The sequence below is a fragment of the Aspergillus pseudodeflectus genome (assembly GCF_044049435.1).
Source record: "Aspergillus pseudodeflectus strain CBS 756.74 chromosome Unknown BJX68scaffold_74, whole genome shotgun sequence".
NCBI lineage: Eukaryota > Fungi > Ascomycota > Eurotiomycetes > Eurotiales > Aspergillaceae > Aspergillus > Aspergillus pseudodeflectus.
The window spans coordinates 121,613-147,084 of NW_027263850.1; the positions used below are offsets into that span (position 1 = coordinate 121,613).

At 52.9% G+C, this 25,472-nt stretch overlaps 12 protein-coding genes and 1 non-coding gene across 13 annotated transcripts; 6 read left to right on the forward strand and 7 right to left on the reverse strand.

The window, feature by feature from the left end:
- The first annotated feature begins 1,377 nt into the window (after positions 1-1,377).
- Positions 1,378-2,570, forward strand: BJX68DRAFT_198599 (uncharacterized protein). The gene is made up of 2 exons (XM_071037528.1): positions 1,378-2,116; positions 2,201-2,570. The coding sequence occupies exons 1-2, from the start codon at positions 1,468-1,470 to the stop codon at positions 2,506-2,508; spliced, it is 957 nt and encodes a 318-aa protein (XP_070893557.1). The 5' UTR covers positions 1,378-1,467; the 3' UTR covers positions 2,509-2,570.
- On the reverse strand, positions 2,483-5,277 carry BJX68DRAFT_198610 (Zn(II)2Cys6 transcription factor). The gene is made up of 7 exons (XM_071037529.1): positions 5,053-5,277; positions 4,969-4,992; positions 4,770-4,888; positions 4,288-4,718; positions 3,940-4,235; positions 3,435-3,872; positions 2,483-3,343 (listed from the first exon to the last, which is right to left on the reverse strand). The coding sequence occupies exons 1-7, from the start codon at positions 5,173-5,175 to the stop codon at positions 2,633-2,635; spliced, it is 2,142 nt and encodes a 713-aa protein (XP_070893558.1). The 5' UTR covers positions 5,176-5,277; the 3' UTR covers positions 2,483-2,632.
- Positions 5,278-5,553: 276 nt separating this feature from the next.
- Positions 5,554-6,618, forward strand: BJX68DRAFT_272153 (uncharacterized protein; the record flags this gene model as incomplete). The annotated part of the gene is made up of 1 exon (XM_071047137.1): positions 5,554-6,618. One exon carries the CDS (start codon positions 5,554-5,556, stop codon positions 6,616-6,618), a length of 1,065 nt encoding a protein of 354 aa, XP_070893559.1.
- A 672-nt stretch (positions 6,619-7,290) lies between these two features.
- Positions 7,291-7,362, forward strand: BJX68DRAFT_t157. Its single transcript has one exon. It is a non-coding gene; the product is annotated as a tRNA-His (tRNA).
- A 471-nt stretch (positions 7,363-7,833) lies between these two features.
- Positions 7,834-9,432, reverse strand: BJX68DRAFT_272154 (serine hydrolase domain-containing protein; the record flags this gene model as incomplete). Its single annotated transcript, XM_071047138.1, has 7 exons — positions 7,834-7,989; positions 8,046-8,567; positions 8,623-8,703; positions 8,772-8,880; positions 8,960-9,017; positions 9,063-9,287; positions 9,342-9,432. 7 exons carry the CDS (start codon positions 9,430-9,432, stop codon positions 7,834-7,836), a joined length of 1,242 nt encoding a protein of 413 aa, XP_070893560.1.
- Positions 9,433-10,205: 773 nt separating this feature from the next.
- Positions 10,206-11,096, forward strand: BJX68DRAFT_272155 (dihydrodipicolinate synthase family protein; the record flags this gene model as incomplete). Its single annotated transcript, XM_071047139.1, has 1 exon — positions 10,206-11,096. The coding sequence occupies one exon, from the start codon at positions 10,206-10,208 to the stop codon at positions 11,094-11,096; it is 891 nt and encodes a 296-aa protein (XP_070893561.1).
- A 110-nt stretch (positions 11,097-11,206) lies between these two features.
- On the reverse strand, positions 11,207-13,499 carry BJX68DRAFT_279417 (Zn(II)2Cys6 transcription factor; the record flags this gene model as incomplete). Its single annotated transcript, XM_071048731.1, has 4 exons — positions 11,207-11,631; positions 11,683-12,223; positions 12,279-13,225; positions 13,271-13,499. 4 exons carry the CDS (start codon positions 13,497-13,499, stop codon positions 11,207-11,209), a joined length of 2,142 nt encoding a protein of 713 aa, XP_070893562.1.
- Positions 13,500-13,692: 193 nt separating this feature from the next.
- Positions 13,693-15,012, reverse strand: BJX68DRAFT_247864 (uncharacterized protein). The gene is made up of 5 exons (XM_071041826.1): positions 14,905-15,012; positions 14,650-14,855; positions 14,526-14,603; positions 14,027-14,478; positions 13,693-13,975 (listed from the first exon to the last, which is right to left on the reverse strand). Exons 1-5 carry the CDS (start codon positions 14,928-14,930, stop codon positions 13,718-13,720), a joined length of 1,020 nt encoding a protein of 339 aa, XP_070893563.1. The 5' UTR covers positions 14,931-15,012; the 3' UTR covers positions 13,693-13,717.
- Positions 15,013-15,285: 273 nt separating this feature from the next.
- BJX68DRAFT_258884 (alpha-hydroxy acid oxidase) lies at positions 15,286-16,809 on the forward strand (the record flags this gene model as incomplete). Its single annotated transcript, XM_071043610.1, has 8 exons — positions 15,286-15,379; positions 15,437-15,573; positions 15,635-15,869; positions 15,927-16,079; positions 16,138-16,212; positions 16,293-16,546; positions 16,605-16,681; positions 16,734-16,809. The coding sequence occupies 8 exons, from the start codon at positions 15,286-15,288 to the stop codon at positions 16,807-16,809; spliced, it is 1,101 nt and encodes a 366-aa protein (XP_070893564.1).
- Positions 16,810-17,148: 339 nt separating this feature from the next.
- Positions 17,149-19,054, reverse strand: BJX68DRAFT_279419 (transmembrane amino acid transporter protein-domain-containing protein; the record flags this gene model as incomplete). The annotated part of the gene is made up of 7 exons (XM_071048732.1): positions 18,685-19,054; positions 18,208-18,626; positions 18,020-18,160; positions 17,759-17,973; positions 17,515-17,712; positions 17,296-17,439; positions 17,149-17,232 (listed from the first exon to the last, which is right to left on the reverse strand). The coding sequence occupies exons 1-7, from the start codon at positions 18,873-18,875 to the stop codon at positions 17,149-17,151; spliced, it is 1,392 nt and encodes a 463-aa protein (XP_070893565.1). The 5' UTR covers positions 18,876-19,054.
- A 1,210-nt stretch (positions 19,055-20,264) lies between these two features.
- Positions 20,265-21,929, reverse strand: BJX68DRAFT_279423 (aldehyde dehydrogenase ALDH). Its single transcript, XM_071048733.1, has 3 exons — positions 21,773-21,929; positions 21,521-21,720; positions 20,265-21,466 (listed from the first exon to the last, which is right to left on the reverse strand). The coding sequence occupies exons 1-3, from the start codon at positions 21,895-21,897 to the stop codon at positions 20,280-20,282; spliced, it is 1,512 nt and encodes a 503-aa protein (XP_070893566.1). The 5' UTR covers positions 21,898-21,929; the 3' UTR covers positions 20,265-20,279.
- Positions 21,930-22,399: 470 nt separating this feature from the next.
- BJX68DRAFT_279425 (GMC family oxidoreductase) lies at positions 22,400-24,470 on the forward strand (the record flags this gene model as incomplete). Its single annotated transcript, XM_071048734.1, has 3 exons — positions 22,400-22,960; positions 23,009-24,014; positions 24,061-24,470. The coding sequence occupies exons 1-3, from the start codon at positions 22,520-22,522 to the stop codon at positions 24,468-24,470; spliced, it is 1,857 nt and encodes a 618-aa protein (XP_070893567.1). The 5' UTR covers positions 22,400-22,519.
- Positions 24,471-24,626: 156 nt separating this feature from the next.
- Positions 24,627-25,418, reverse strand: BJX68DRAFT_272162 (major facilitator superfamily domain-containing protein; the record flags this gene model as incomplete). The annotated part of the gene is made up of 3 exons (XM_071047140.1): positions 24,627-24,850; positions 24,929-25,042; positions 25,130-25,418. Coding segments are annotated over 3 exons (627 nt in total), but the record flags the coding sequence as incomplete, so codon positions are not given.
- Positions 25,419-25,472: the final 54 nt, after the last annotated feature.

The following is a 25,472-nucleotide window of genomic DNA, read 5'->3' on the forward strand; positions in this document are numbered from 1 at the left end:
GGACCTTGACAAGCATTAGTTCAGCCTTGTGGGTTTGGCTGTGGGAACAGCCAAGAATCTGGCCCGGGGCTGCTTAGGAGAACAGGGAAGCCCGACAACGCGGGGACAAGAGAAGCATCTTGGCTAATCGTTCTGCGCTTGCTCCGGTTGAAACCCACTACTTCGCATTATGTCTGCTCTGGGTCGCATCTTCTTCGGCTGACCAACCCACTCCACAGGGAAGGAGCGACCAACTTGGTTGAAACTTGCTTCCAGCCTCCAGAGGGAAGCAACGACTCAAGGGCCACAGATGTGACTTTGTCACTTCGGCAGTACACTTCGTGATCCGGATTTCCATCAGGCTAAAGTTCTTGTTTGACAATCCACAACCTGAATATTATCTCTCAGCCACAGTGAGGCTGAGACAGCCATCTCACCTGGAACTTGGCTCGGTGAGGCTGGAAACAAACACGACTCGGTGGCCTAAGGAGTCCCATTTCTCTCAAGTTGGACTGCAGATGGTCTCCATCGAAGCTGAGTGCAACAATGCGACCCGGTAAGTTCATCCCTCATTCAGCATTATCGACAAACACTGATAGATAATCCAGCTCGAGGAATTACCAACCACAAATCTTTGAGGGTTTGAGCACCTCGGTCTCAGACTCGTGTCAGGTTGCTTTTCCAATGTGTCACCCAGGTGTCATAAATTGGCCAATGTGATTTTCGCTGAATCAGACGAACCATCTCCAAATGGGTCCATTAGGATCCGCTCTGCAGCCAAGACGCCGTCTCACCTCCGCTTCGTTGGCCTGCGGGGCTGACGTGGGCTCTTGAGGAACCAGTTTTGCTGATCGGAGGATTGTGCTGGAGAGAGTCGCGATACTACTTTCTTTGAACGAGGGAACGCTTTCAATGGCAATAGCATTGTCATAGGGCTGAATAAATCCTGCGACATGGTGAATCTCTGCTGGCGGCAGCTGTTCAGGGGCCAGCACCTCCAACCACAGTCCCTCAGCCGCAAAACGACAAGACTCGGACCCCCCAGCTAGCCTGCCACAATCAGCACTAACAACGCCACTTGGCCCCAGACTAGCGGACTCTAGCCGTTTATAATCTTCCTTCTGCCCATCCTGTCACGAACCAACCAATCACACCATCACAAACTTGTTGGTTCTCGGCCCAGGCCTGCCGCGCACCAACCTGAGTTCTTGCGGCGCACTGCCGGCCAAGCTCACAGCCCCAGCCCTGCCCTGCCCTGCTTGCCTGGCAACAGGGCTCGGTCGAGCCTGCGACTACTATTAAATCCATTGCCAAATGGCCCCCGCGACGTTGGGCGCCCTGGTCCTTTTTGAACAAGCGTCGCTGGAAGGTTGATGTGATTTTGCGACGACACGACGGTTAACCTCGCAACCCTTTTTTCCTTCTCTTTATTTCTCCTCTTCAAGTACATATCTTCTCATACTCCGCAACGCTATTACTATAATCATAATGTCCGACTCCAACGCAGAGTGTGCCTCCGGCTCCTCGTCCTCGTGCACCTTCACCTGCCCCAAGGGGGGCACCTGGTACGTGTGCCCCGAGGCGCCCTTCTTCGTGGGCTGCTGCTCCTCCGACCCCTGCCACAACGTCGACGCAAACAGCACCTCCCCGTGTCCCGACGTCTACGCCGCCTCATTCGAGCCCGCGGTCTACGACTCCATTTTACCAAACCTGTGCATCGGCACGAACAACTCAGACTGGTTTACCTGCAACTTCACTGAGCCGCGGTTCCTGGGCTGCTGCGCGAGTAACCCTTGTGGGACGACGGATGGGTGTCCCGATGACGATGTTCTCCCGGCCGCGTGGAGCTCGTCGGTTGAGGGGCAGTATGATTTATTCCGGGATGCGGATGCGGGCAATGGCGATGGGGGGAGCGGTGGGGGCGGGCTATCCGGTGGTGCGATTGCGGGGATCGCAGTTGGTGGTGCTGCTGCGCTGATTATCGTCGTTGCGCTGATCTGGTTCTTCATGCGGAGGAGGAATAACAAGGCTGCTGGACACGGGCGCACGCCGTCGGTTGTCGAGGGCGAGCAGCAGAGGATGTACACCGGCGAGTATGCTGGATACCAGCAGCCGTATCCCGGGTCGCCATACCAAGGTATGTAAATCCCCCTTAGGGCATTCTCCGGAATCCCCGATCCGCTAGAAGGATATCTGCTAATCAGTATTCTGTTGCGTGTAGACTCGCAATTCTCCAGCCCCCCCGGCACAACAATAGGAGGAGGAAAAAACTCCAAATACACGTCTGGTTCCTCGGCAGGAATCAGCCTCCCCTCGCTATCGCCAAATCTCCCCTCCGAAGGCGGCCGGCCCATTTCCGAAATGTACTCGAATCCCGAGACTGACGATGGTCGGCACCATCAGCGGTCATCGGGCCAAAATCATGGATTGGGCGTGTATGGGGGAACGCAGAAGCCGGAGCCGATACAGGAGCTGGATAGCACAACGCCAGAAGTGCACGAGTTGGATGGAGGAAGCCGGTTGAAGTGAGGTCGAATATGGCTGAACGCGCTTCGGTAGATTGAGGGTTCTTTTTGGGTGTATTCTAGCGATATCTGCTTTAATGTAATAGATAATTTGTAAAAGTCCGATCGGGTCTTTGCATTTGCAGCATCTAATAGATTGGGTGGATCCAGCTTTCCAGCTGGAGTGTCGAAGGATCGATCTCCGTATTCAAATCATTGAGCATTGGAAATTGTAGAGGCGGGATGTTCGTCTCCGGATGACCGTCCGATAATTGGACCGGGAACGACGAGCCTGGTAACGAGGTAGAATCGATCCATATACCATCGTTCGGATCAGTCTCAGTATCCAGGTGGGTAAAATGCGCGCCCACGGGATCCTCCGGTCGCATTCGCGCCTTCGCCTCGATATACATCGAGACGACATTATACAATGCCTCGAAAATTCGCAGCTGCCTATTGCAGCCGGAGTACCGCGGATACTGTGCTAAAAGCCGCAGACCGTCAATCAGTTGTCGCAATGAATCCAAATCCAACCCATCTTTTGCCTCGACGATGTTGCAGATGAGAATCAAGAACGGCATAAAGGGCGCTAAGAGGAGAATCTCATTAACCCACAGGTCGAGACTCAAAGGCCATGTGGGCCTGTCCAGAAGAATCGCAATGCAGGCTGTGGTCTCTTTGAGGGATATTCGCGCGGCTGCGATGCATTGCGGGCATGGTGACAGGCTGGATGATCTCTCCGACGGGAAGCCTCGGTATATCGAGGCCAAGGTCGAGTACTCAAGGGCTCGGTTGGCGTGTACGATAAAATTGGACATGCTAGGATTCATCATATGGCTACTCCATTGATTCGGCTGATTCTGAGGTGTCCGTTAGCCAAAGTATGGACCAGACAAACAAATTGCCCTGCTTTCATTTCTTGAGAGGGGAGAGGGGAGAGGAGGAACCTACATAGCACTCAGATCTCGCGGCGATCATTCGTTCAAACTCAGAAGCCAGTGCTACAGTACGTGCGGCTCGAATGGAATATGGCTGCGCCAGCGCCTTCGGGCAATATAGGTCGTCGTATAAGCGTCCGTAGAGTGCCGCAACGTCGATCCAGTCTGGTAGCCGGTTGTACGCGAGGGAGGCCATCTTCCGGTCCAAGGCAAGCCTCGAAACTGTAATATCCTGATCTCGAATAGTCGACGGTCTACCGAGGCGTAGCGCCACTGCTTTCTCGAGAACGTATACAACCCAAAATAAGTGCATTTTATGTTGCACAACACCTGGTCGTTCCGTTGCTAAACTATGGCTACTATGGAACCCGAGGGCCTGACACATAAGTGAGGCCCTGGAGATAAAGGTCCATGCTGCACAAGGTTTTCCGTGGTGTAGGCAGTGGGTGGTCTACACGTGTTAGCATTTATCAGTCAAAGTGGTAGTAAACCTAACCATTGGAGGGTAGTGAACATACAGCCATGTACAAGGCACGAATAGAGTCAACGTTCGTGTCTATGTGGAAGGGAATATTCGACAGTATTGTTTCGAGACTGCCCTGGCAGATGCCTGCTTGAGTCTCGTAGTCTTGCTTCATAGCCTCGTCTTCCGCCCCAATCGAGCATTGGGTGAAGAGCCAATAGAGAACGTAATGAACAATAATCAGCTCCATGTCAGTTATCGGACCAGGTGAGCAGGCCTTGATCACGTATTGTGTGAAGTCACCCAGGGAACCAAACTCAAAGGGCCAGTAGAGCTGGCTCGGTGAGCTTTCTGCTAAGCTTTAGCCCTCACGCCGTACCATAGCAAAAGAAGGCATACTCACCTTGAGCAATCCTCAGGCATGCCATGATTCTGTCTAGTGAAGGGATAGGCAAATCCTTGAAGGTACAGCCATGAGGGAGCACATTGGGAAATGGCCGTGAAGCTTCCATGACTTCATTCTGCTGCTTCTGGATACTGACCCTTGTGCACAGGGTCTCCAGCGCCGATTCGGCCGCCTCATTAAAGTATGGGTCGCTCCTTAAAACTGTTTGGAGAGCTTCAGTTGCGAAGGTAACATGTGCGAATAGATTGGATTCGATTCCTTCCGCTTGGGTCAAAGGCTGGTGTTGTGCTACGAAACCGCTGGCTTGGAGGGACGAAGGTGACTGCACTCGGACTCTGGTCGGAATACCCTGACGCCCATCACTCAGCCGGCCAATTATCGCCCCGAGCTCGTCGATCTTGTTCGAGATATGCTCCAATCTCCTCTCGCTGCCGACTCCATTAGTAGAAGGTAGGTGCACTCGAGGAGGCTTAACTTACTATACGGTCGAGATAAGAACCCGTTGCCGCTTCTCTTTAGCCTTGTGGCCTGACTTGTACGAACATTGTACCCCTGTCTTGACACATTGCTTACACGGCTTTGCGCGATCACATTTCGTCTGCCGCGAGGAGAGAGAGTTGGGCAACTATTAGCAAAGGCCATGTCTGGTTTAGCCCAAGTCAAATACTGGCATCGTACCTTTCTCTGGCGGCAGCGGTCACACTGTCGGACTTGTCAGTATTCAGAGCGTGTAATACGCAAGAGGCAACGAGGGGTTCATACAGCAATTTTCTCTATCGTAGCAACCTCACGATCCCTCGACACCTCCCACCCCAACGCCTCTTCTTCCCCTGGCGCTTGGCTGGTGGGTCTGGAGTTGGGGTCTCCACGGCTGCATGACATCATGAAAGCGGCCTCCACAAGGCTGCTCAGAGTGCTTCGCAAAAGAGAAGCGTTGTCAGTGGAAGATTGAAGTGCTGAAGAGGAAGTCGGAGGTTTCGGGAGTTCTGTCCGATGGAGAACCAGGAATGAGTGACTTGCGGTTCCATGAAATTTCGAGGCAATGGCCGGACCCTCGGAGCGCCAAGAGTGCGCAGTCCGAACTGTGGAGCCCTCCCAAGGCCGGATATATACTTCAATACTGCATGAGTATTGTTCCTCAGGTTGGGACTTTGTTCACCATACGCTCGAAGCTCGCTTGCATTTCAAAGCCACTCGCTCCCAGAGGCCAGGCTATTTACTCACTCTGACGATTACGCCCAATATCGGACGGAAGACTCAACCATGAAGTATCGCGGTGTTGTCTACGATGTCGGCCTGAACTTCAACGGCGACAAATTCTCCGTCGAACCGTTCAATCCGGCGTTGGTAGAGTACGATATGCGGGCCATCGCCAACGATCTACACGCAAATGCCGTCCGAATCGAAGGCGAGGAGATACATCGACTCGAAATCGCCACACGCTCCGCGCACTCCATGGGCCTCAAGGTATTCTTTAATCCGTGGAAGATGAATGCGGACATTGCCGGGACTCGCGCATACTTTGAAGAGGCAGCTAAGGCAGCTGAGAGGCTGCGAAAGGGAGGTATTGACCTAGTCTTCGTCGCCGGCTGCGAATACACGATCTTCGGCAAAGGTGTCTTCCCTGGTGACACATTCAACGAGCGTGCTATGTTCCTTGGCTCTCAGTTTGTTGGCGGCCACCTTTCGGACGACCTTTCCCAGGCCCTACGCGAGAAGTCAGTGGAGCTGAATCAAGTCTTGCGGTCTTTCGTTGAGGTTATTCGCGCACAGTTTAAAGGACCCATAACATACTCGGCTGGCTCCTGGGAGCTCGTGGAGTGGGACATCTTTGACATCGTCGGCATCGACTATTATCGCCGAGGCGAGACAGCAGAAAAGTACGTCTCGGGCCTCGATCGTTATAGACTCGACAAGCCTCTCGCGGTGCTCGAAGTCGGTTGCTGCGCCTACGAGGGGGCGGCGGCACGAGGAGACGGAGGCTTCGTACTCCTAAAGGGCACGAATCCGGATGGAACGGGTATCTTTGAAGATGATATCCTTCCAACACGGAGCGAGGATGAACAGGCCGATTATGTGGGGACACAGCTCGAGCTTCTCGACAAGGCGGGCGTTGACGCGGTCTTCATCTATGTGTTTTCCTTCCCGTGCCTGCCGACTGGTGAAGGGAAAAGGGATCTTGATATGATGTGTTTCTCGCTGGTTAAGCACTTTCCAGAGCATGACCCGAGGTCAAAGGCTATGCCTCCATGGGAGCCCAAGGTTTCGTTTCACCGGCTCGCGGGTCTTTTCCATTCAATGGGTGCACAAGACGTTGGTGGTACTTAGTAGTACCTCATCATCATCATCATCATCGTGGCCGGTGGTTGTTGCTGTACTTAGTATACTAAACCGTCACATCGTCTACTGCCTACAATTTTACCGAAAGAAATGAGTGCAGGAAGATGCTATGCTGTAACTGCTCAACATCTTTAATCAATTGAGTCATATTGTCTATACAGCAATCGTGATGAATGTCCCTGCTCAGCGAGGCCGGCCCTGTCCACTGCATACCTGGCGTCCCCCAGCCAAGTGCCATATGCCACAGGCCCTTTTCTCCAGGAAACGAGCGGGTGTCAGGACTTTTCTTGACGAATGTATCGGTTGGGGTATGAACCGTCATAACAAGACTACTTGTTGTGGGGAGATGGTGGTAAGAGCTATGAGCCGGGCCCTGACACCTATACCTCGTGAGGTGGTGCCATAATATATTTCCCATGTCAAGGCACATTCTAACAGCATCCCAACAACGATGAGGGGAAACAATCCATCGAATGTATCCTAGCAATAAGCTTTTATCTTGGACATATTGATAGCAAATAGAGAAAAAATGGCTGAAGCATACTGGTTCGGCCGTGGGTGGGTGAAGGGAAGTATGATGCAGGAATTTCTGGCCGAATGATGATAAAATAGTATTAGCAATATGAGGGCAAAATCTGAAGCGCAGCATATACCCTTCAAGGTGCTATAGTGTAGTGGTTATCATAGTTCGTTGTGGCCGAACTGACCTGGGTTCGATTCCCAGTAGCGCCAATATTAAAACTTGGGTATCTCTTCTTTTTTTGGTTCGTCCCTTGGCACACCCAAGGGGGATTAAATTGATGGCAATAAGATAAATAACAAGCTTCTAGATACCGGCATGGGTGCCTAGGCCCCGCGTGTAATTTGGAAAAGGCCATAATTAACACTAGTGTCGATCTAGACGTGAATTTAGATTAATGCACAATTCCTCGAGGAAGCTTTTCCTGGGATGGTCTCACCAGTGGGCTGCTGCAGTTAAATGTTACCTGTGAGAAACTATCACTCACCAGCAACAATAACCCCTCCGAAGCCCTCCACACGTACCTGGCTCTCCTACTCAGCCGGCCATCACTCAAGGCAATGCCCAATAACCACAATTCCTCACGCATACCAAGGACGCAAATGTCTACCAGACTATTGGTATATCAAGAATGCCACAAACGGTTTTCAATTCACGGTACCATCAGGAGGAACCCCATAAACTCAAAGCCTTGCCCCACCATTCGACTGTTTTGTCCGCCCCAGAGTCTTGTAGAGAGCCTTTTCGAGCTCGATAAGGAGGTCAGTGACAACAGCATCTGCAGGCGGCATAAGCTGCGTAAATAGAGCAGCGGCAATCCCAGTCTCCCGATCGACCCACTAACGACAATCAGAAAATGCTCGACAATGGCAATATCGGAGCTGGCAAAACGTACCCAATGCAAGTTAGGCAACCCACCCCAACTGACCGTACCCCGTCGCCGCCGACCAGGAATATCCTTGAGCACAACTGCGCCACCTAGGCAGTGATCTGCCTGTTCAGCATCCTCCACAGATGTTATTCCAAGCACCCGCCTCATCTGTTTCCCAAGTGCGTGTGGCATCGCCACGCGAGACTCGTCACTCAGCTGCGCCGCGAAGAGCAGATCGACACCTTCCCTGCTTAAGAGTGGACCGCCCCCTTGGAGGAGCGCTGAAAGTAGCTTGATAAAGTCCATCGGCGTGCTGAAGAGGCCGATGCCGCCTATATCGTCCTTGAGTGGGTAACCGAGGATGATCCTTCCTGGCTTGACTGATTTATTGCCTTGTCCAACGCTCACCCGCTCTCCCATTTGCATTCGCGGAGGTAAGGTGTCGGACCGCAGTTCGGGATGGAATGTTGTTGATGTTGCTCCGAGCTTGGACCAGATGTTGGCTTGCATGTAGTCTTCCAGCGTAGATCCGGTAGCTTTTTCGATCTATACGTATCAGCACAAACATCTTTGGACATGGAGTAAGGGAAATCGAAGATACCAATTGACCTGCCCACTCCAGCCCGGCTCCGTACTCCCATGACATGCCCGGTTGGTAGATTAATGGGTGCCGAAAGCCGTCCTGACCAGTACGGACCCTGTCAGTTTCCGGGTTTCCGAGTCTGGATAGCTAGAAATTGTGGTACCTACCATACTCCCACTAAAAGTGTGTGCCGTCCGGCCTTGGGATTCCGACCATTCCTGCAGCAGAGGCGACGAGGAGTCATAGCCGAACCCAGCTGCGTGGCTTAGCATATTACTATCGGGGTATCTGGTCAGCTAGAGCCGGAACCAAGAAAAAAAAAGGCCAAATGAGTCTATCCAGACTGCGTGTATACCGTAGAGTAAGTTTCCCTCGGACTGCCTGAAACTCGGGTTGCGGCGCTCCCAAGGGATCTAAACTCATCAGAGGGAGATGATAAGGACATGGGCGACACGTACCTTGCTTCATACCCCGGAGGACTTGAACATCCCTGAGTTCCTGGACCTTGTCGCGCACGTCCTCGTCTAGCGTCAGAATACCTCGCTCAACTAGTTCCACCGTAGCTACGGCGGTGACAAGTTTCGTCATGGAAGCAATCCAGTAGAGCGAATTTATTTCCAGTGGCTCTGAGCAATCTGAACTAGAGCTCGATCGCCCAGCGGCCCTTTGATAAATGATGTCCCCTGCCCATCCTGGTTAGAACCGAGCGAGATTCCCACGGGATACTGTGGACATACCATGCTTGTTGACAGCGATGAAAACCGCCCCATGCAGTGATCCTTTTGTTGGATGCGTGAAGTCGTTTAATATCCGATCCAGTCTCTCCATGTCCAAACTATCACTCTACTTTCTGTTTTCCCGAATGTTCTTAACCTCAGTGCTTTGTATGGAAGGTTGTTAAAGCTTAACCGAGGTCCTCTACGAACGGCCTCGGTAGATCATCCCGAGTAGAACAAATCGATGAAAGCGACCTGCGCTTGTGAATTAGGTCGGAAGAGTCAAGCAGATGGTCTTTTAGTCAAGTCTCCCCACGTTGCTCGGATTTTTGTGTGCACAGTTAAAGACAATCCCGTTGCCACCGAGTTGACGGAAGTCATTCCCTATAACCATCTCCCCCGAGGCCCCCGATAAGGAAATACAGAGGATTATGAATTACAGACATGGCACCGCTGTAGCAACCATTGGAGCGAGTCGTTGGAACGTTAGTAAAAACCACACCTTGGAAAAGACCACCCACCCAGTCAGTTCCCATGCTCCTACCAAATGCCACGACCGCCCGCACTCACAGCATACAAACAAACGGCCAAAAGACAACGGGCAGCCCAAATATCTCTGCAGGGAGAGAGGTAAGTGAAATGCTTTGATGGAATCATGGGTGGAGATGTGGCGGCTATGGCATTCCTGCTGGTGATGGATGCTGCCAAGTGCATCCCAAAGAGGCAGGCACTCCCTACGCTATACAGCAACCTCAACAGGAAGGCTTGTCCGCCATCTTCATAGATAGATATATCTACCCTGCATCTTTTACACTCATTCCGAACACAATCAATCAACAATCTATCTCTTTTCCTTTCAAGTCACATCTCACACAAACAGCAAAAATGTCCTCCCTCCACGGCATCCTCGTCGCCCTAATTACCCCTTTCACAGACGACAAAACACGCATTGATGAATCCCGCCTCGAATCCCACATAAACCACCTCATTGCTGCAGGCATCCACGGCCTCGTGCCCGGCGGTAGCACCGGCGAATTTACCACAATGAGCGTCGCAGAGCGGAAGCAGCTTACAGAACTCTGCGTCAAGTACGCCGCGGGTCGTATCCCCGTTGTCGCGGGGACGGGCGCTACATCTACCGCCGAGGCAGTCGAGCTAGCTGTGCATGCGGCGAAGGCGGGGGCTGCGGCTGTCATGGTTGTGCCGCCGTTTTATGACCCCGTGAATCTTGAGCAGCTCACTGAGATGTTTGGGGAGATTCACTCTGCGTCGGGGCTGCCGATTATGTACTACAATATCCCCTCTGCTTCGGGGCTGACTTTGAGTCCTACCGAGATCGCGGGGCTGTCCAAGGTTGGGGTTAAGTACCTCAAGGATACATCGGGTAACGCTCCGGCATTCACGGAGCTCGTCTTCGGACTATCAGACCAGATTACGGCATTCAACGGGTGGGATACGCTGACCTTCTATGGTCTTGCGGCGGGATGTCCCGGTGGCGTATGGGGTGCGGCAAATATCATCCCTGAGCTGGCAGTTGAGTTGTACGAGGCTGTTTCTGTGAAGGGGGATCTGGTGCGTGGTCGGGAGCTGTGGAGCAAGGCTTGGCCGATTTGCAAGTTCCTTGAGAGCCACAACTATGCGGCGGCGGTTAAGACGGGCGTTGAGTTGACTGGGCAGGCGACGGGTGGTCTGCGCAAGCCGTTTGCGTTGCTTAATCCGGAATTGCAGGAGGAGCTCAAAGGGCTGCTGAAGAATGCTGGGGTGAAGACAATCTAAATGAGGATGACTTGAATGTGTATAAGATGAATGGACAATGAATAAATGCTGGACTCGAACGGACAGCGTTACTCGTACAGTAGTAGGTGTCATACATCATAAGGCAGAATCTAACAGAACAGAGCCCAGACCTGCTTCTCGCGCACCAAGTCTATCCAAGTGGGCATTGGCTCGCCACGATTTGTGTGTAGATGCTGATCTTGCCTGCTCCATAGCTCTATCATGATCTCTCTAGCAGCCCTGAATCCTGCAGGGCCGCACGTCGAGATGGCATTCTCCAGCCACAGCATGATGGATTCCCTCCTGGGCGCAGTCAAGGCTTCACATCCGGCAATGAATGCAGGCCACGCAGCACCTGGGCCCGTTGAGCGGCCGGGTGGCAGGGATAATGTGAATTGCGCCAGAGCATCAATTGCACTGTCAACATGTGCTGCCATTATGACAGGGTGAACTCGGCGGATGCGGCGATAGAAGAAGATCACCAGCGCCGAGTTGAGGGCCCGCAGCATATGGCCATGAGGTTTGGAAGGGTCGCCTCAGACTGGGGAAAGATCGCAGGAACAGATCAGATTTTCCAAGCGCACACTGCGGCGATGTAGCGTCTCCCACGCTGCCAGACTTGTGTTCCTGCCTGATCTCTGCGCGATGCGAAACGTCTCCATCGCATTCGCCAACCTGGTTGTTTGCGATACCAGGCTCAGCCAGGTTTCGGGAATCCCGTAAATTTGTTTGTACAGTGTGTCTGTAAAGCTACGCGAGTCCTGAAGATGAATGTCGTGCAGCCCCACTTGTTTATCCTTAGGTTCGTTGATGTTCAGGTCACTGTCTGCATCGTGGGCCTCTAGGCGCAAGAAGTCATCGAGATGAGGCTCAGGCTCTTCGGCCCTTGGCGCAATATCTAGACGTTGGCGTTGAAAGTTGACGTCCAGCGCCTCGATGAAAGAGTTGGAGGGGTTGTAGTCGTGCAGTACATAAGTACTCTCGCCCACTAGCCGGAGCCACGTGTACACATGGTGAAGAAGTCGTGCCTTTTGGGAGATCCGATGCTTGAGCAGACCACGCATGCGCAGTATAAACTCTGCGTTGACCATGAAGCTACGCGCGTGTTGATGTTGTCCGGAGATAACCTATAGTGGTCAGCAAATGGACACAGCGGACGCTGAGGTGGTGGAGACTACACACTGTATACTCGATGAGACAGCAAATTGCCATCAGTTGATCCTTGTACTTTGCCCTCTTTGGCTCTCGGGTCTCATACTTGAGCGACTTGCCCATACGGTCTCTGGCTTGTTCAAACATCTGGTAGGCCGCTTGCTCCCAATGTTGATTTGAGTTAGCGACATTGGGTCCTGAGCTCAACGACAAATGACTGGCAGCACAGGCTAACAGTCCGTATAAGTTGGCGAGACGAGCATGACTGATGCTCTGGGACCCGAGTATGGTAAGGTCATTGTAGGTGGCCATTGCAGCAGCCAGATTCAAAACCCTCCAAGGGGACTTTTCACCAAGCGGCATGATCATCAACTGCGGTACTACGTTCTCATTGAAGTGTTTGAAAAGAAAAGGCGCATCGGCCAGCGCGGCAGCATCGAGGAATGTAGAAGCCATTTCAATCGCACTCCGAGGGGGAGTCATCAACGGCATATTGCTGGCCTGCGTGACATCCGCACCAATAGCAACAGGTTGCGTTGTAGGGTCAGGCTGTGGGTCATCACCAAAGTACATGTCCAAGTCCGCCATTGACGGCTGGAAGAAGCCCGGCTGGTCGGGGCTTAGGCCGAGAATATCAGACCAATGTAAGAAGTCATCGATGTGTGAGGGAGAGTCGTTGATATATGGCAGTGCTTCTAGATGGGCGTCCTGAGGCACCCCCGTGTCGGAAGGAACAGTCTGTGGCAGACTCCGGGGAGCCTCTGGTTCTTCAACACCATCGCCTTGCGGCTCCTCCGGCATATTCTGGGAAGCATCCGGCGCAAAGTCGAGGACAGCAAAAGGACCGACCACGATATCACCCACGGGCGCACGCTCGGAATCACGCGTGCGGAGATCAATTTCAGCCAAGGAAGCGCTAACAGAGCCAGACACAAGATTCGAGCCGAGGGAGGTGCTCATCAAAAGCCTTGACTGTTCTGGAGGATGTTAGGGCAGTCACCGATAGAATAGGGGGTAATCACCAGTGTACATGTGGCGACGTGTCCCATTGTGATCCTCTGGCTCTGGACTGCCTCCGTTGTCGCGGATCCAGCGGACTTCGCTGGTGAAGCCCTCGCATGGGACCCCGAGGGTCCGGCAGGTCCGACACACCGGACGCTTCTGGTCACACTTGACGTGACGACGCCGGCAGGTGCGGCATGCGCCGAGGGTGTGCGACCGACGAGGGCGGCCTGATTTCGCAGCCGCCATTCCAACTTCACGCTCCAAACGCGTCGGAACGCAATCGACGCATTTGGCAGGGAACCGGGGGAGGGGACAGGGAGGGCAGCGGGGTAGAACTGATTAAGAAGGTGGTCTCCGGGGCGAAGAAAAGAGAAAAGAAGCGGGCGATAGCGGGGGTTTCCACTGTTCGGAAGCGCCTTCCGTGTTGGGATTTATCTGTGGATCTACGCTACCAGTAACGATAACTACAGCTTCCCCAGTCTCTCTGCCTCCACTCGGACCGTCTCCGGAATCTCCTCCTCGAAAGACTTGCCCTTTGGCTCCCAGCCAAGCAGCTGTCGTGCTCTCTGCGAGTTTTGCTGCGCGTTCGTCCCCCAAAGAACAGCGCCATGGGAGCTGAGCTTATCTGCCTCCTCGTGGCCCACCTCCCTGACCGTCGCCGACTCAATCAGACCAAGGTCCTTTGCTGCTTCTGCCACCTTTTGCGAAATCTGTTTGAAACTCTGCTCACAGTCAGCGATTGCCAATACCTCTTCAAAAGTGTCGCCACTAACCACAGCGGTGTTGCCAGCAAAGTACAGCCCGTCTTTATTCCACAGCCCGTCCGTCTCCCCCCGCACAGCCTTCTCAACCAACTTGACAAAGATATCGCTGACATCAGAGACGTGGACATTGCTCCAGGTGCTCTGTCCCTTGCCGACCTGAATAGCAGTACCAGTCTGGATCGCCACCCTCGCCAGCTCGGGGATCTGCACACTGCGCCGGTTAACCGGCCCTTGGCCCTGACCATAGATGATCGGAGGGAAGACAAGAGCAGTCTTAGGTCCAGTCAAGTTGAGTATAAAGCTATCCACGACGCGTCTGTTTGCATTTTGGGTGATGATTTCGCGGAGCTTGTCGGCACCATCGACGTCGCTGAATGTTTCGTCGCTTCCTTCACCGAATCGGCCTTGAATAATGTCGGATATCGAGAGGACGCTGGCGCCGGAGATCTGTATCCAGTGTGCTGCTCTTATTAATTCTGGTCTTTGCCGATACACCAATTCGACATACCGGGAACTGGGCTGTCGCGGCGCGATAGACCACGCGCAATGGCCTCGACACTCTTGATATGGGATGAGCTGGCAGCGTCTAGTCGCACCGTTAGTGCCGCTTAGAGCAGGCCCTTTCCACTTACGAATAACAACGTCCGTCTTCGTAGCTTCCTCCTCGACTAGCGACACCGAGTCGAGGTCGCCTAGCACAATGCGCACTTCAGGGTAGGCCTTGGTAATTGTCGCGCCTTTGGCCTGATCTCTCACCAAGGCGCTCACTTGATAGTTCGGGTTTGCCTTCCGTAACGCATGCAGGATTTCCCCGCCAATATACCCGGAAGCGCCGGTCCTGTCGCTGTTAGCACTTGCGTACGAGATCAGATATGCAAGCCGCGTACAGAAAGATTCTAGTAACAGCAGCCATTGTATTGATATAGATGGGTAAACGATACTGTTCAATTCAATAGAGAAGAAGAATGAATCAAGTCTTTCGCAGGTTCAGCAATCATGGCGTGAGGGGTTTATCAGGGATGGCGGGGTGCAATGGTGTCATTCAGCCAGGCAGGCAGGCGACCCCGACATCGTATTCGGCTCCGTTCGGATTCTCCAACAGGAAGTCAGCCCCGAGTAGTACCCTATCAAGATAGCTCCAATAGCTCCGGACACTTATCATGCAATATCGTGAGGGGAAGGAAACCTTTGACATTCTTAAGTGATCAAGCATTCTCCTCAATTGAGTTCCTCAGCATCAATAAATCAAATAGAACCCAATCAGAAACATGGCGCACAGAGGAGAGAGCTTCCATCAGGATGTATCCTGTATTGCCGATTTGAAGGCACTGGGGAGTAGTAGGCTCCCTGGAATGGTGCGAGGTACAAACCACTTCCCTGAGAAGACAATTAATTGTACACTGACGCCATCGCTTGCAGACTACTACAATGAAGGAGCCATGGACCTCATCACACTGCGAGACAACGAAGCGGCATTTGATCGATACAAGATCCTGCCTCGCGTTTTGATCAATGTCGCAAGTGTCGACACTAGTACTGAGATTCTCGGAACGAAGGTATACTGCCCTATGCCAGAGCCACAATTGGGCTGAAGTATTAACTTGCGTGCTTGACTAGGTCTCCCTCCCCTTCGGCTTCAGCCCGGCAGCCTCACAGAAACTCGCCCACCCCGACGGTGAACTAGCCACATCACGGGCTGCAGCCAAGCACGGAATCTGCATGGGACTGTCTTCTTACTCAAATTATTCGCTCGAAGACGTAGCGGCGCAGGGTCTGGGCAATCCATATGCGATGCAAATGTGTGTGTTGAGGGATCGATCTATCACACTCCAGTTGCTTAAACGGGCAGAAGGTGCACAACTTCAGCTTCACTTTATATTCTGTGAAGAAGTTGGCTGATTTGCTGTAGCCTCTGGATACAAAGCGCTTTTTCTCTCAGTGGACGTGCCCGTGCTGGGAATGCGCCTGAATGAATTCCGGAATAGCTTCCTTCTCCCCGAGGACATGGAGTGGCCGAATATTCTCAGCAACGGGGCTGATACTTCGAATAAGACGGACTACGGTGAACCCCCGCCTAGCGAGCTTAACACACTGACGGCCAAGCTAACCGAACTGAACAGATCCAAGTTTAGACTGGGAAAGCACTATCCCCTGGCTCCGACAACACACCTCGATGCAGATCTGGCTGAAAGGAAGTACGTCACTCCCACTCCACGAATCGCCGTTTTATATACCCACCAAAACTCGTACTAACCTCGTCCTTTCCACCCAACAGTCTGCTCCCCCGCCGACGTCGAACTCGCAATCCACTACGGCGTCGACGGAATCGTCATATCCAACCACGGCGGCCGGCAACTCGACGGCGTCCCCGCAACACTCGACTCGCTGCGCCTCTGCGCAAGTGTAGCAAAGGGTCGCATCCCGCTCGCAATCGACGGTGGGATCCGTCGGGGGTCGGATATCTTCAAGGCGCTTGCGCTCGGCGCGAGTTATTGCTTTATGGGGAGGATCCCCATTTGGGGGCTTGCTGTGAGTTAAACTTGACTCTTGGTGTTTGCGAGTAACGAGAAACTACTAACGGGTGTAGTATAATGGACAGGAAGGTGTCGAGTTGGCGATTAAGATTCTGAGGCAGGAGTTGAGGGTTACGATGGCATTGGCTGGGTAAGGGACCTCTATACCAAAAGACGACAGGGGATTATGCTAACCTATCCAGGTGTCAAAAAATCGCGGATATTCGAGAGACGCACCTCTCTGTCTTGCAGCCTGATGGGAGACTCTCGAAATTGTAGGCTTGCAGGGAAAACTCGGAATGGCAACATCACTTGTGATCCAGCGTTTTCAGCTCCTGCATGGTTCAACTTATAGTCATCAATTCTTGTTGCGTAGGCCTCTACGGTCGACCTATAAGGAAAAGTAGGGCCGCTCTAATCAGATTAAACAAACTCATCTACCCACTTCATGAGTGCATATAAGAGGGAATATAAATAAACACACATTGGTCCTAAATACATACTAAGTACATATCAATCACTAAGTCATCCTGCTGTTGGACACCGAGAAAGAACACCCGACCAGGCACCTTGTATTCCAGCCATTGGCACACAGATACTACGATAGTGGATAGCAGTCTACGCATTATTCGCACACGAGAAACTCGCCCGTCCAGTATCATCATGGATCGCCTTGCCAGAGGCATACACACCAAGGCCACACTATGGCCAGTCAGCAATGATTCTATGGCAGTGCATACACACGAGACGAAAAGTCAGACTTACCATAACAACGCCAATAACAAAGCAAAAGACATTGACACAGGTGAGAAGAATCTTCCTTGGCGACGAGAACCACAGGCCCTTGTTCATGAATAGCCAAAAGGCGCCGGGGAGACTAAAGCTGAACCAGCTCGCAAAGAGGGCAGTCTATGGAGAGAAAAACAGATTAGCGATGCGGATTGGACAGGATATTATAAAGGAGGTGAATGGAAAAAGGCTCACCATCAAACTCAGCAGCGTGCTAAACACGGGAATAGCAGTCGCGATGATCCACGCAACAACCCACAGCGCAACAGCGATCCCAATCCAGGAGCCGACGGCCATAATGTCGCGCTTGTGCATGCGATCAGTTCCTGCGAATACACGGGTGTAGATTGATTTGCAGGCAATGTGGCCGTTTATGACTCCGGCGAGAATAATCTGCTAAAGTCAGCGGTGCTTGGATCGAGTTTCGCGGGGAACATACAGTAGGAAGAGCCACACCATACGCAATCTTCGAGACGAGCGGGCTCACAGAACCCAGGGCTGGTGACTTTACATCTGCGCCGGCATAGTAGTAGATTACCACGCCTGCAACGAGGTATAGCGAGATGTCGATAGTTTGGAGGAGAGTGAGGGCTTTCGGAAAGTCCCTTGGTTCCTTGAGTTCAGCGATCATGTTGAAGAAAGCGTTGTGGCTTGCTAGATGGTATTAGCTTGAGTATGAAAAAATATTCAGGATACTAACCGTAGGACAAGATGATGTTCAAGGCCGAGGTAAACCCAGTAACGAGGTTTGTTTCTGTCGTGGCTTTGACGGGGCCTCCGGGGTGCTGGATGCCGATGGCGATCATGGCAATGACGACGGCACAGAAGATGCTAATAAATGCTGCACATGATTAGCAGAAGAGTCGTAGACCTGGGAAAGAGACTTACAAGCAAGCGAAAGCCAGGACATATTCTTCATCGTCCGGGGCAGCGAAAAGATGAGCGAGACAATGAGCCCAACAACCCCAAAAACCAGCGAGCAAGTCCCATGGTCCGTCATGGTATTCATGGCCACCGTAAAGGTCAGAATATGGCTGGCCATCAGGAAGATCAGGAACAGCATCTGGCCGCTAAACAGAACCTCTCGTCCAAAGCGACCCATGAGCACCTCACCGGCATCGGCCATACTCACGACGTGAGGATACCGCCATTTAAACTGTCCGATTACATAGCCGGTATAAGAGGCAACGAGGCCCATTGAGAGTAAGACCACAAGAGCAGGGGCGAGACCTAGTCCTGCGATGGCTTTTGGGATGGAGAGGATGCCGAGGGAGATGGTTTCTGCGACCATGAGGAGGCCACATTGCCTGCAGTCAAGAGTTCGTTAAGGGGGAAGAGACCGGATAGAGAGACAGGGATACGCACCACCACTCCAGCGTTTTGTACTTGACTTCTGCATGTTCTTCGTCGCCAAAGACGTCTTGACGATAGGGGGTACTCTCGGCCTTTTGCTCGTCTGCTTCCGGTGCATGAGGGTCATGGTGTGCTTTGGTGTCTCTAGCATTCTCGAGCTCCACGATCGTGGGATCAGCCGTGTTTGATATAGTGGAAGTCATGATGAGGTGAATAAACTCTGACACTGGCGTAAGCCTGAGTCGAGGGACAAGTAGAAACTAGGAGTAATGAAAAAGAGCCCAGTATATGTGAAGAGGTAATGTTCGATGAGGCAACCACTGCCAAGTTCCAGGATATGATGTCTTAAGGTATGTGAGAGAAGAAGCAAGGGAGGAAAATCGTACGGCGAAGCCGAAACTACATAAGACAACAAACCTGACGTGCCCTACTTATAAAGCAGTGCAAGGCACTGAAGAATGTGGAACCTTGCGTCTTGGAGAGGAGGCGCACAACAGTGGCTGCTACAGGCAGTATCTCGTGCGCTTATCTATGGGTCTGACATTCGAAACTGCTGATACGCTGCATGACAAACGGTGAGAGAATAGATATTCTCGTCATATTTAGTCTGAAGTCTAATTAGCTACGATCCTTGAATGCTCCTACCCCAGACCTCGTAATAATGGTTGCCGTATATCCCCTTGGGGACTCCGCCTATCACGAGTCTGGGGTACCATAACCAAGCACGAGGCCACTTCAGGGGCCCCAAAGTGGTTCCCTCCGCATATTGGGGGGAGCGCATTTTCATCTCGTAATTGATATTCGTGTACCGTGGCTTAGACCAGTTATCAGAGTAACCTTATCAGGGAAGAACCTGCCTATTGTGCCGTGGCAAAACAAAACAACGTATCGAGAAGGCGAGGATACGCCAGATATAGTGGAGTATTTGCTTAGCACTGTTATTAAGCATCACGCAGGAACGGTAGACCGGAGTTTCCCCGTTGATGTGGCATTTAGGAGTTGTGGTCTAGGTGAGGCATCGGAACTGCCTGCCTACTCGAGTCTCCCGCTCGGCCAAATACCAGTTTGATTTTGGACTGAACGAGCCGGCCGAGTAAACTGGAAGATAGGACTTGACCTCCTCTTCCGTATACTTCAGGCTTGTTCATTGTTATATCGCCGACATGGCTGGCATTCGGCGTTTTATGGAGGCTACCATTGGAGAGCATTCCCGAATGGCTGAGACGATCCGTGCCTTCAATTTCGAAGATGGGCTAGGCAGTGAGCTCAGTATCACCGATGGCGCCAGTCGGGGTTACTCTGGTATTCTGTATTTCTGAGACAGTTGTGCTAACTAGATGCCAGACAAGTGCTGTATCAGAAAATAGAAGAGACGGAATGAATGGCATAGAGCTATTTCTAAACGGTACAAACGGTCATAGGAAGCATGCTGGCCATGAAGAAGAGGTCTCATGGACGTTATCGACATCCCCAGCAGTGCGAAGCTTCAGTATACAGCAAAGTACTATAAGCATCAGGATAGTCCAGGAACCTCTAGTTGTATTTATCTACCGTATATTCATGACTCTATCATCTATTTCAATATATTCGTAGCCTCAAGACGGAATCTATAGCTTATTGCCCATGTTGACATGCACAGACTTGACCTGAGAGTATGCTTCAAGGCCAGCCTCGCCCAACTCCCGCCCGATACCGCTCTGCTTGACGCCACCAAAGGGAACACGCGGATCACAGTCCTGGCTACTGTTGACCCAGACCATCCCTGCCTCGATCTCTGCCGCGACCCGATGTGCGCGCTCCAGGTCGCGGGTAAACACTGCTGCGCCAAGACCATAGGTTGTATCGTTGGCGCGCTGGACAGCCTCTTCTTCGTCGGCAAATGGCAGGATGACGACAACCGGGCCGAATACCTCTTCGCGGACAATGGCCAGGGAGTCGGTAACACCCGAGAACACAGTCGGCTGGACAAAGTAACCGTTCTTGTTCTTCTCGTCAGCCGGCGTATGAGCTGCGCCTCCAGTAACGACCGTAGCTCCATCCTTCTTCGCAGCTTCGATGTACGATAGAATCCGCTCGTACTGTGTGCGCGTCACCTGCGGGCCTTGGAAGGTGTTCTCATCCCATTGATCTCCGATCTTGGACGTCGTCTCGACCGCCTCCTTGAACTTGGCCAAAAATGTCTGGAAAATGTCTTGGTGAACATAGATTCGTGATGTGGCGGTGCAAATCTGGCCCTGGTTCGACATGATGCCGAAATGCGACCATTTGACGGCTTGCTCTAGGTCGGCGTCGGGGAATACCAGGAGAGGTGATTTGCCGCCAGTCTCTAGAGTGATATTCTTCAGTGTTCCCGCGGCGAGCTTCATAATTTCACGGGCAGTCATGGTAGATCCAGTGAAGGCGATCTTGTCAACAAGGGGGTGAGATGCAAGCGCAGCACCCGCCTCGCGGCCATATCCGTTGACAATGTTCACCACTCCAGGCGGGAAACCAGCTTCCTTGATCAGCTTGGCCAGGATGAGGATGCTCAGGGGCGTCTGCTCAGCCGGTTTGAGCACCACTGTGTTTCCACACGCCAGAGCCGGTCCTAGCTTCCAAGATGCCATTGACAATGGGTAGTTCCATGGGATGATCTGACCGACCACGCCAATCGGCTGACGAATCGTGTATGCGAATTTCTCTGGTGTCGTGTTGATAGTCTGACCGAATGTCTTATCCGCCCAGCCGCTGTAGTAGCGAATCGTCCCAATAGCTTCGACCAGGTCTTCCGTGAGCGCGACGTGGTATGGCTTGCCTAACATTTATCAGCATACACTTGGCGAGGCATGACTGGCCATAGCTAGCACACCGTTATCCCAAGCATCAATTGTCGCGAAGAGCTCCTTGTTCTTCTCCATGAGATCGGCGAGGCGTCCCATCAACACCCCGCGCTCGGTCGCAGGCAGCTTCTTCCATGAAGGGTGGACCAGAGCCGCCTTCGCAGCATTCACGGCACGGTCGACGTCGTCGGCGCTTGCGGCGTGCACCGTTGCGATGGGTTTGTCGGTTCTGTATTCAAGTCGGTCAGTTGGAGCTTTACGAGGTGGGATAGAGGACTAACGCGGGGTCGATGGAGGTGATTTTGGGGCCGCTTGAGGGGACAAATTCATTGTTGATGAAGAGGCCTGTGGGTTGGGAGTAGCGGATGCCGTTGGGAGCGACAAGGTCAACGAAAAGGTCTGACATTTTGTCTCAAGTGTAGTTTAATTGTTGATGCCCTTGTGGTCTGGTGGTGGCGGGGTTATTTGAGTCGGCAATCGCTCGGAAGCTCCTTCTGTTCTCGTTGGCGCCTGAACAGACAAGCCTCTCCGTCGCCTAACATCACTGCAATGGAACAGTAAGCAACTCTGTCCTGCTGTTTCCGCACACCTTACAAGGTCCTCTCACCATGAAACAAAGAACATCCGAGTCGCCTAACTATACATCCCCCTCAAAGGATCCCGACAGCTCGCCCCCGCCATTGAACCAATCTATCCCTTACATTAATCCAGCCGAGAAGCCGCGGATCCCACCCAGGGGCTTTCTTTCCCCGCAAGCCCCGATCCTCAAGGCGCACCTACGAGCCCCTGACAGCTGCAACCATGTGGCAAACCCTATCATACGACTTCTTGGCCACTGCTCTAATCGTCTATAGATCCTCTGGCGTCCTTTGTTCCGAGATGCTTGTGATACCCCCTCCTGCCCTGCGGGGTTGGACGGGAAAGTCTCGTACAAAGAGAATGGCGCTTCCCGGGGAAATGTTGATTTTGATCGAATAGATCTCGCAAGCATCATTCTCAGCTCGGCACAGTTTACCTGAAGTTTCGCCATGGCTGAAAACGGCACCGCCGACACTCCGGTGTCCTCCATCGACGAGTTCACCCAAACTCTCTTCGATTTTATCGTTGTCGGTGGGGGCACAGCAGGCCTCGTTATCGCTGCGCGACTGAGTGAGGCTCCAAATGTCACTGTTGGCGTTATCGAGGCTGGCAAGTACAAAATGAACGATCCCCTTATTGATACACCAACCGCATTCGTCCAGACTTTCGAGAACCCCGAGTATGAGTGGTGCATGTACACGACACCACAAGCATCTAACAGAGGCCGGACCCATCATGTTCCACGAGGAAAGGTGCTCGGTGGCTCGAGCGCGATCAATTACATGATGTATGTGCGTGGCTCGCTACAAGACTACGACGACTGGGCTGCGCTGGCCGGTGATGAGGGCTGGTCAGCCAAGTCGATGCAGCAGTACATGCGCAAGCACCAAGTATGTTGAACTTGTACCTTTCGCAGCAATTCACACTCACCGTTGTAGACACTAGAACCCATCGATCCAGCAGCACGCGAGACGGCAGCGCCCTGCATCGCCGAGTTCCACGGCACCTCGGGTCCCATCCACACCACCTTCAACTCGGCGCAACTACCCATCGAAACAGACTTTGTGAAAGCCCTTGCACAGGCGGCGGGCCTTCCAAATAAGCCTCTTGATGCGTGGAGTGGAGACCATCTCGGGTTCTACCACACCCTAGGCACGGTGACTCGCACGGGTCCGAACAAGGGCAAACGAAGCTATGCGGGGCGCGACTATTACCAGGCCAATAGCTCGCGACCGAACCTGAAGCTTCTATGCGAAGCCAACGTGAACAAAGTTCTACTGGATGGGACCCGCGCGACTGGTGTGAGCCTCACCTTCCAAGGACAGGAATACACGGTCTCTGCGAAGCGTGAAGTTATTGTCTCAGGGGGAACAATCAAAACGCCGCAGATCCTCGAACTCTCCGGCATCGGTGACCCCGAGGTGTTGGCTGCTGCAGGCATAGATGTCAAGGTTGAGAACCGCGCTGTCGGCGCCAACGTCCAGGACCATGTCGTCACGGTCGTCGGCTTCCATGCACTTCCCGGTGTGATGACCGCGGATACACTGTACCAGGTTCCCGAGGCGATGCAGGCGGTGCTTAAGGAATACCTCGAGACCGGAGACGGTCCGTTGAGCGCCGTCGGCAACACGCAAGGATTCTTTCCTGCGAAGAAGATCCTCTCAGAGGCCGAGCTGTCTAAGATCGTGCAGAGCATCCGCGATACCAAACCAGTATCCGAGTTCCACGCCAAACAGCTGGAGCAGATCATCGCTCATCTGGAGAGTGATATCTCCGCGAACTTGCAGCTCGTCCTGATGACCGGGACGGTTAACCCGGACGAGGGGGTCGAACACCAAAGCAAGATGTCTGCCCCGCCACCTCCTGGTCAGCCTGGCGGTGTAAGCCTCGCTCTGTGCATCCAGTATCCGGTCGCCCGAGGCAGCATCCACATTCAGAACAACGGTATGCTCGAATCCGCCCTAAACAAGACCACTACTAACCTGTCGAGATCCCACCGCACCCCCACTGATTGACCCGAACTACATCGGCCACGAAGCAGACGTCACCCTCCTCGCCGCATTTGCGCGCTGGGCTGACCAGGTTGGCAAATCAGACGCGGTAAAAAAGTCCGTCGCAGATCGATACTACCCCAAGGCATCCATCGACCTGCAGGATCTAGAGCAGGCCAAGGAGGCCGTTCGCGATGCTGTGGCTGGTGAGTATCATATTTGTGGCTCTGTGGCTCTGGGAGATGCTCTGGATTCGAGGCTACGCGTAAAGGGTGTCGAGGGGCTTCGTGTTGCTGATGCCTCGATCTTCCCTAATAATGTCAGTGGGAATATTGTGGGCACAGTGTATGCTGTTGGAGAGAGGGCGGCGGATATCATCAAGGAGGATTATGGCCTTGCTGAATCCTGAAAGTTGCCCACCTGTTTACAGCTAGTTATCGAAGTACGGTGCAAGCAACATATGCAAGTCAATTGATCAATTCATTATATTCCATCCATGCCACCACCGACTCATTACCGACCCCCTTCTCCCCCTCGCCCTCAACTACCAATAGCAATAAGTCATTCAGAGCATATACCTAAACATCGGCGACCGATCCCCCATCTTGGCCATCTCATACGAATCATACTGCGAGACATCAATCTGGTCCCTCTTCTTATTAATCCGCCGATACGAGAACCGCAGAATAAGCACGGCAGCGATGCCCGTGACGCAGAACCCGAGTTCCAGCGCGTGGCCGAGCGTGTATTTCGGTGCGTCTTGCGCGCGGTAGAAGTTGGAGGCCATTGCTGTAAATATAATTAGATACTGTTTGGGAAGGGTAGGGACGTAAGGGGGTTTTGGGGGATGAAGAGGGTTGTGCTTACCGCCAGCCAGGTTGCCCAGCCCAATATGCAGCGCCATTCCGGCTGCGCGCTTGTAGTCGCCCGCGAGGTTGACGCTGATCCAGGTGACGTTTCCGGGGAAGGCGGGGTAGATGCCTGTTCACATTGTCAGTACTCTTGTCTCTGCCTCTCCTCTATTTCCGCTGACTTCCAACCAACCCAGGAATGGGGATGGATACGTACCAACAACAGCAACAAAAACCCCAAAGTACACGACGCCCGGAACCCCGCGATCCGTCGAGGCGAGCACAATAACAAACCCGATGGCGATGAGCGACATGAAAAACAGAATAAATGGCGAGCGCTTCTTATATCTGTCTGAAAGCCACGCTCCACCGACGGCGACGACGGCCGCCGTGATGTAGATGGGGACCGTGAGGAGCTGGGCTGTTGAGGAGGTGTACCCGAGGTCTTTGATGATTGAGGGGAGGAAGAAGGAGATTCCGTACAATGGGCAGGTTATGCCCCAGTACACTGGTTTGGTTAGTATTCAAGGTTGTGGCTGGATGTGGGATGGGAAGGCCGG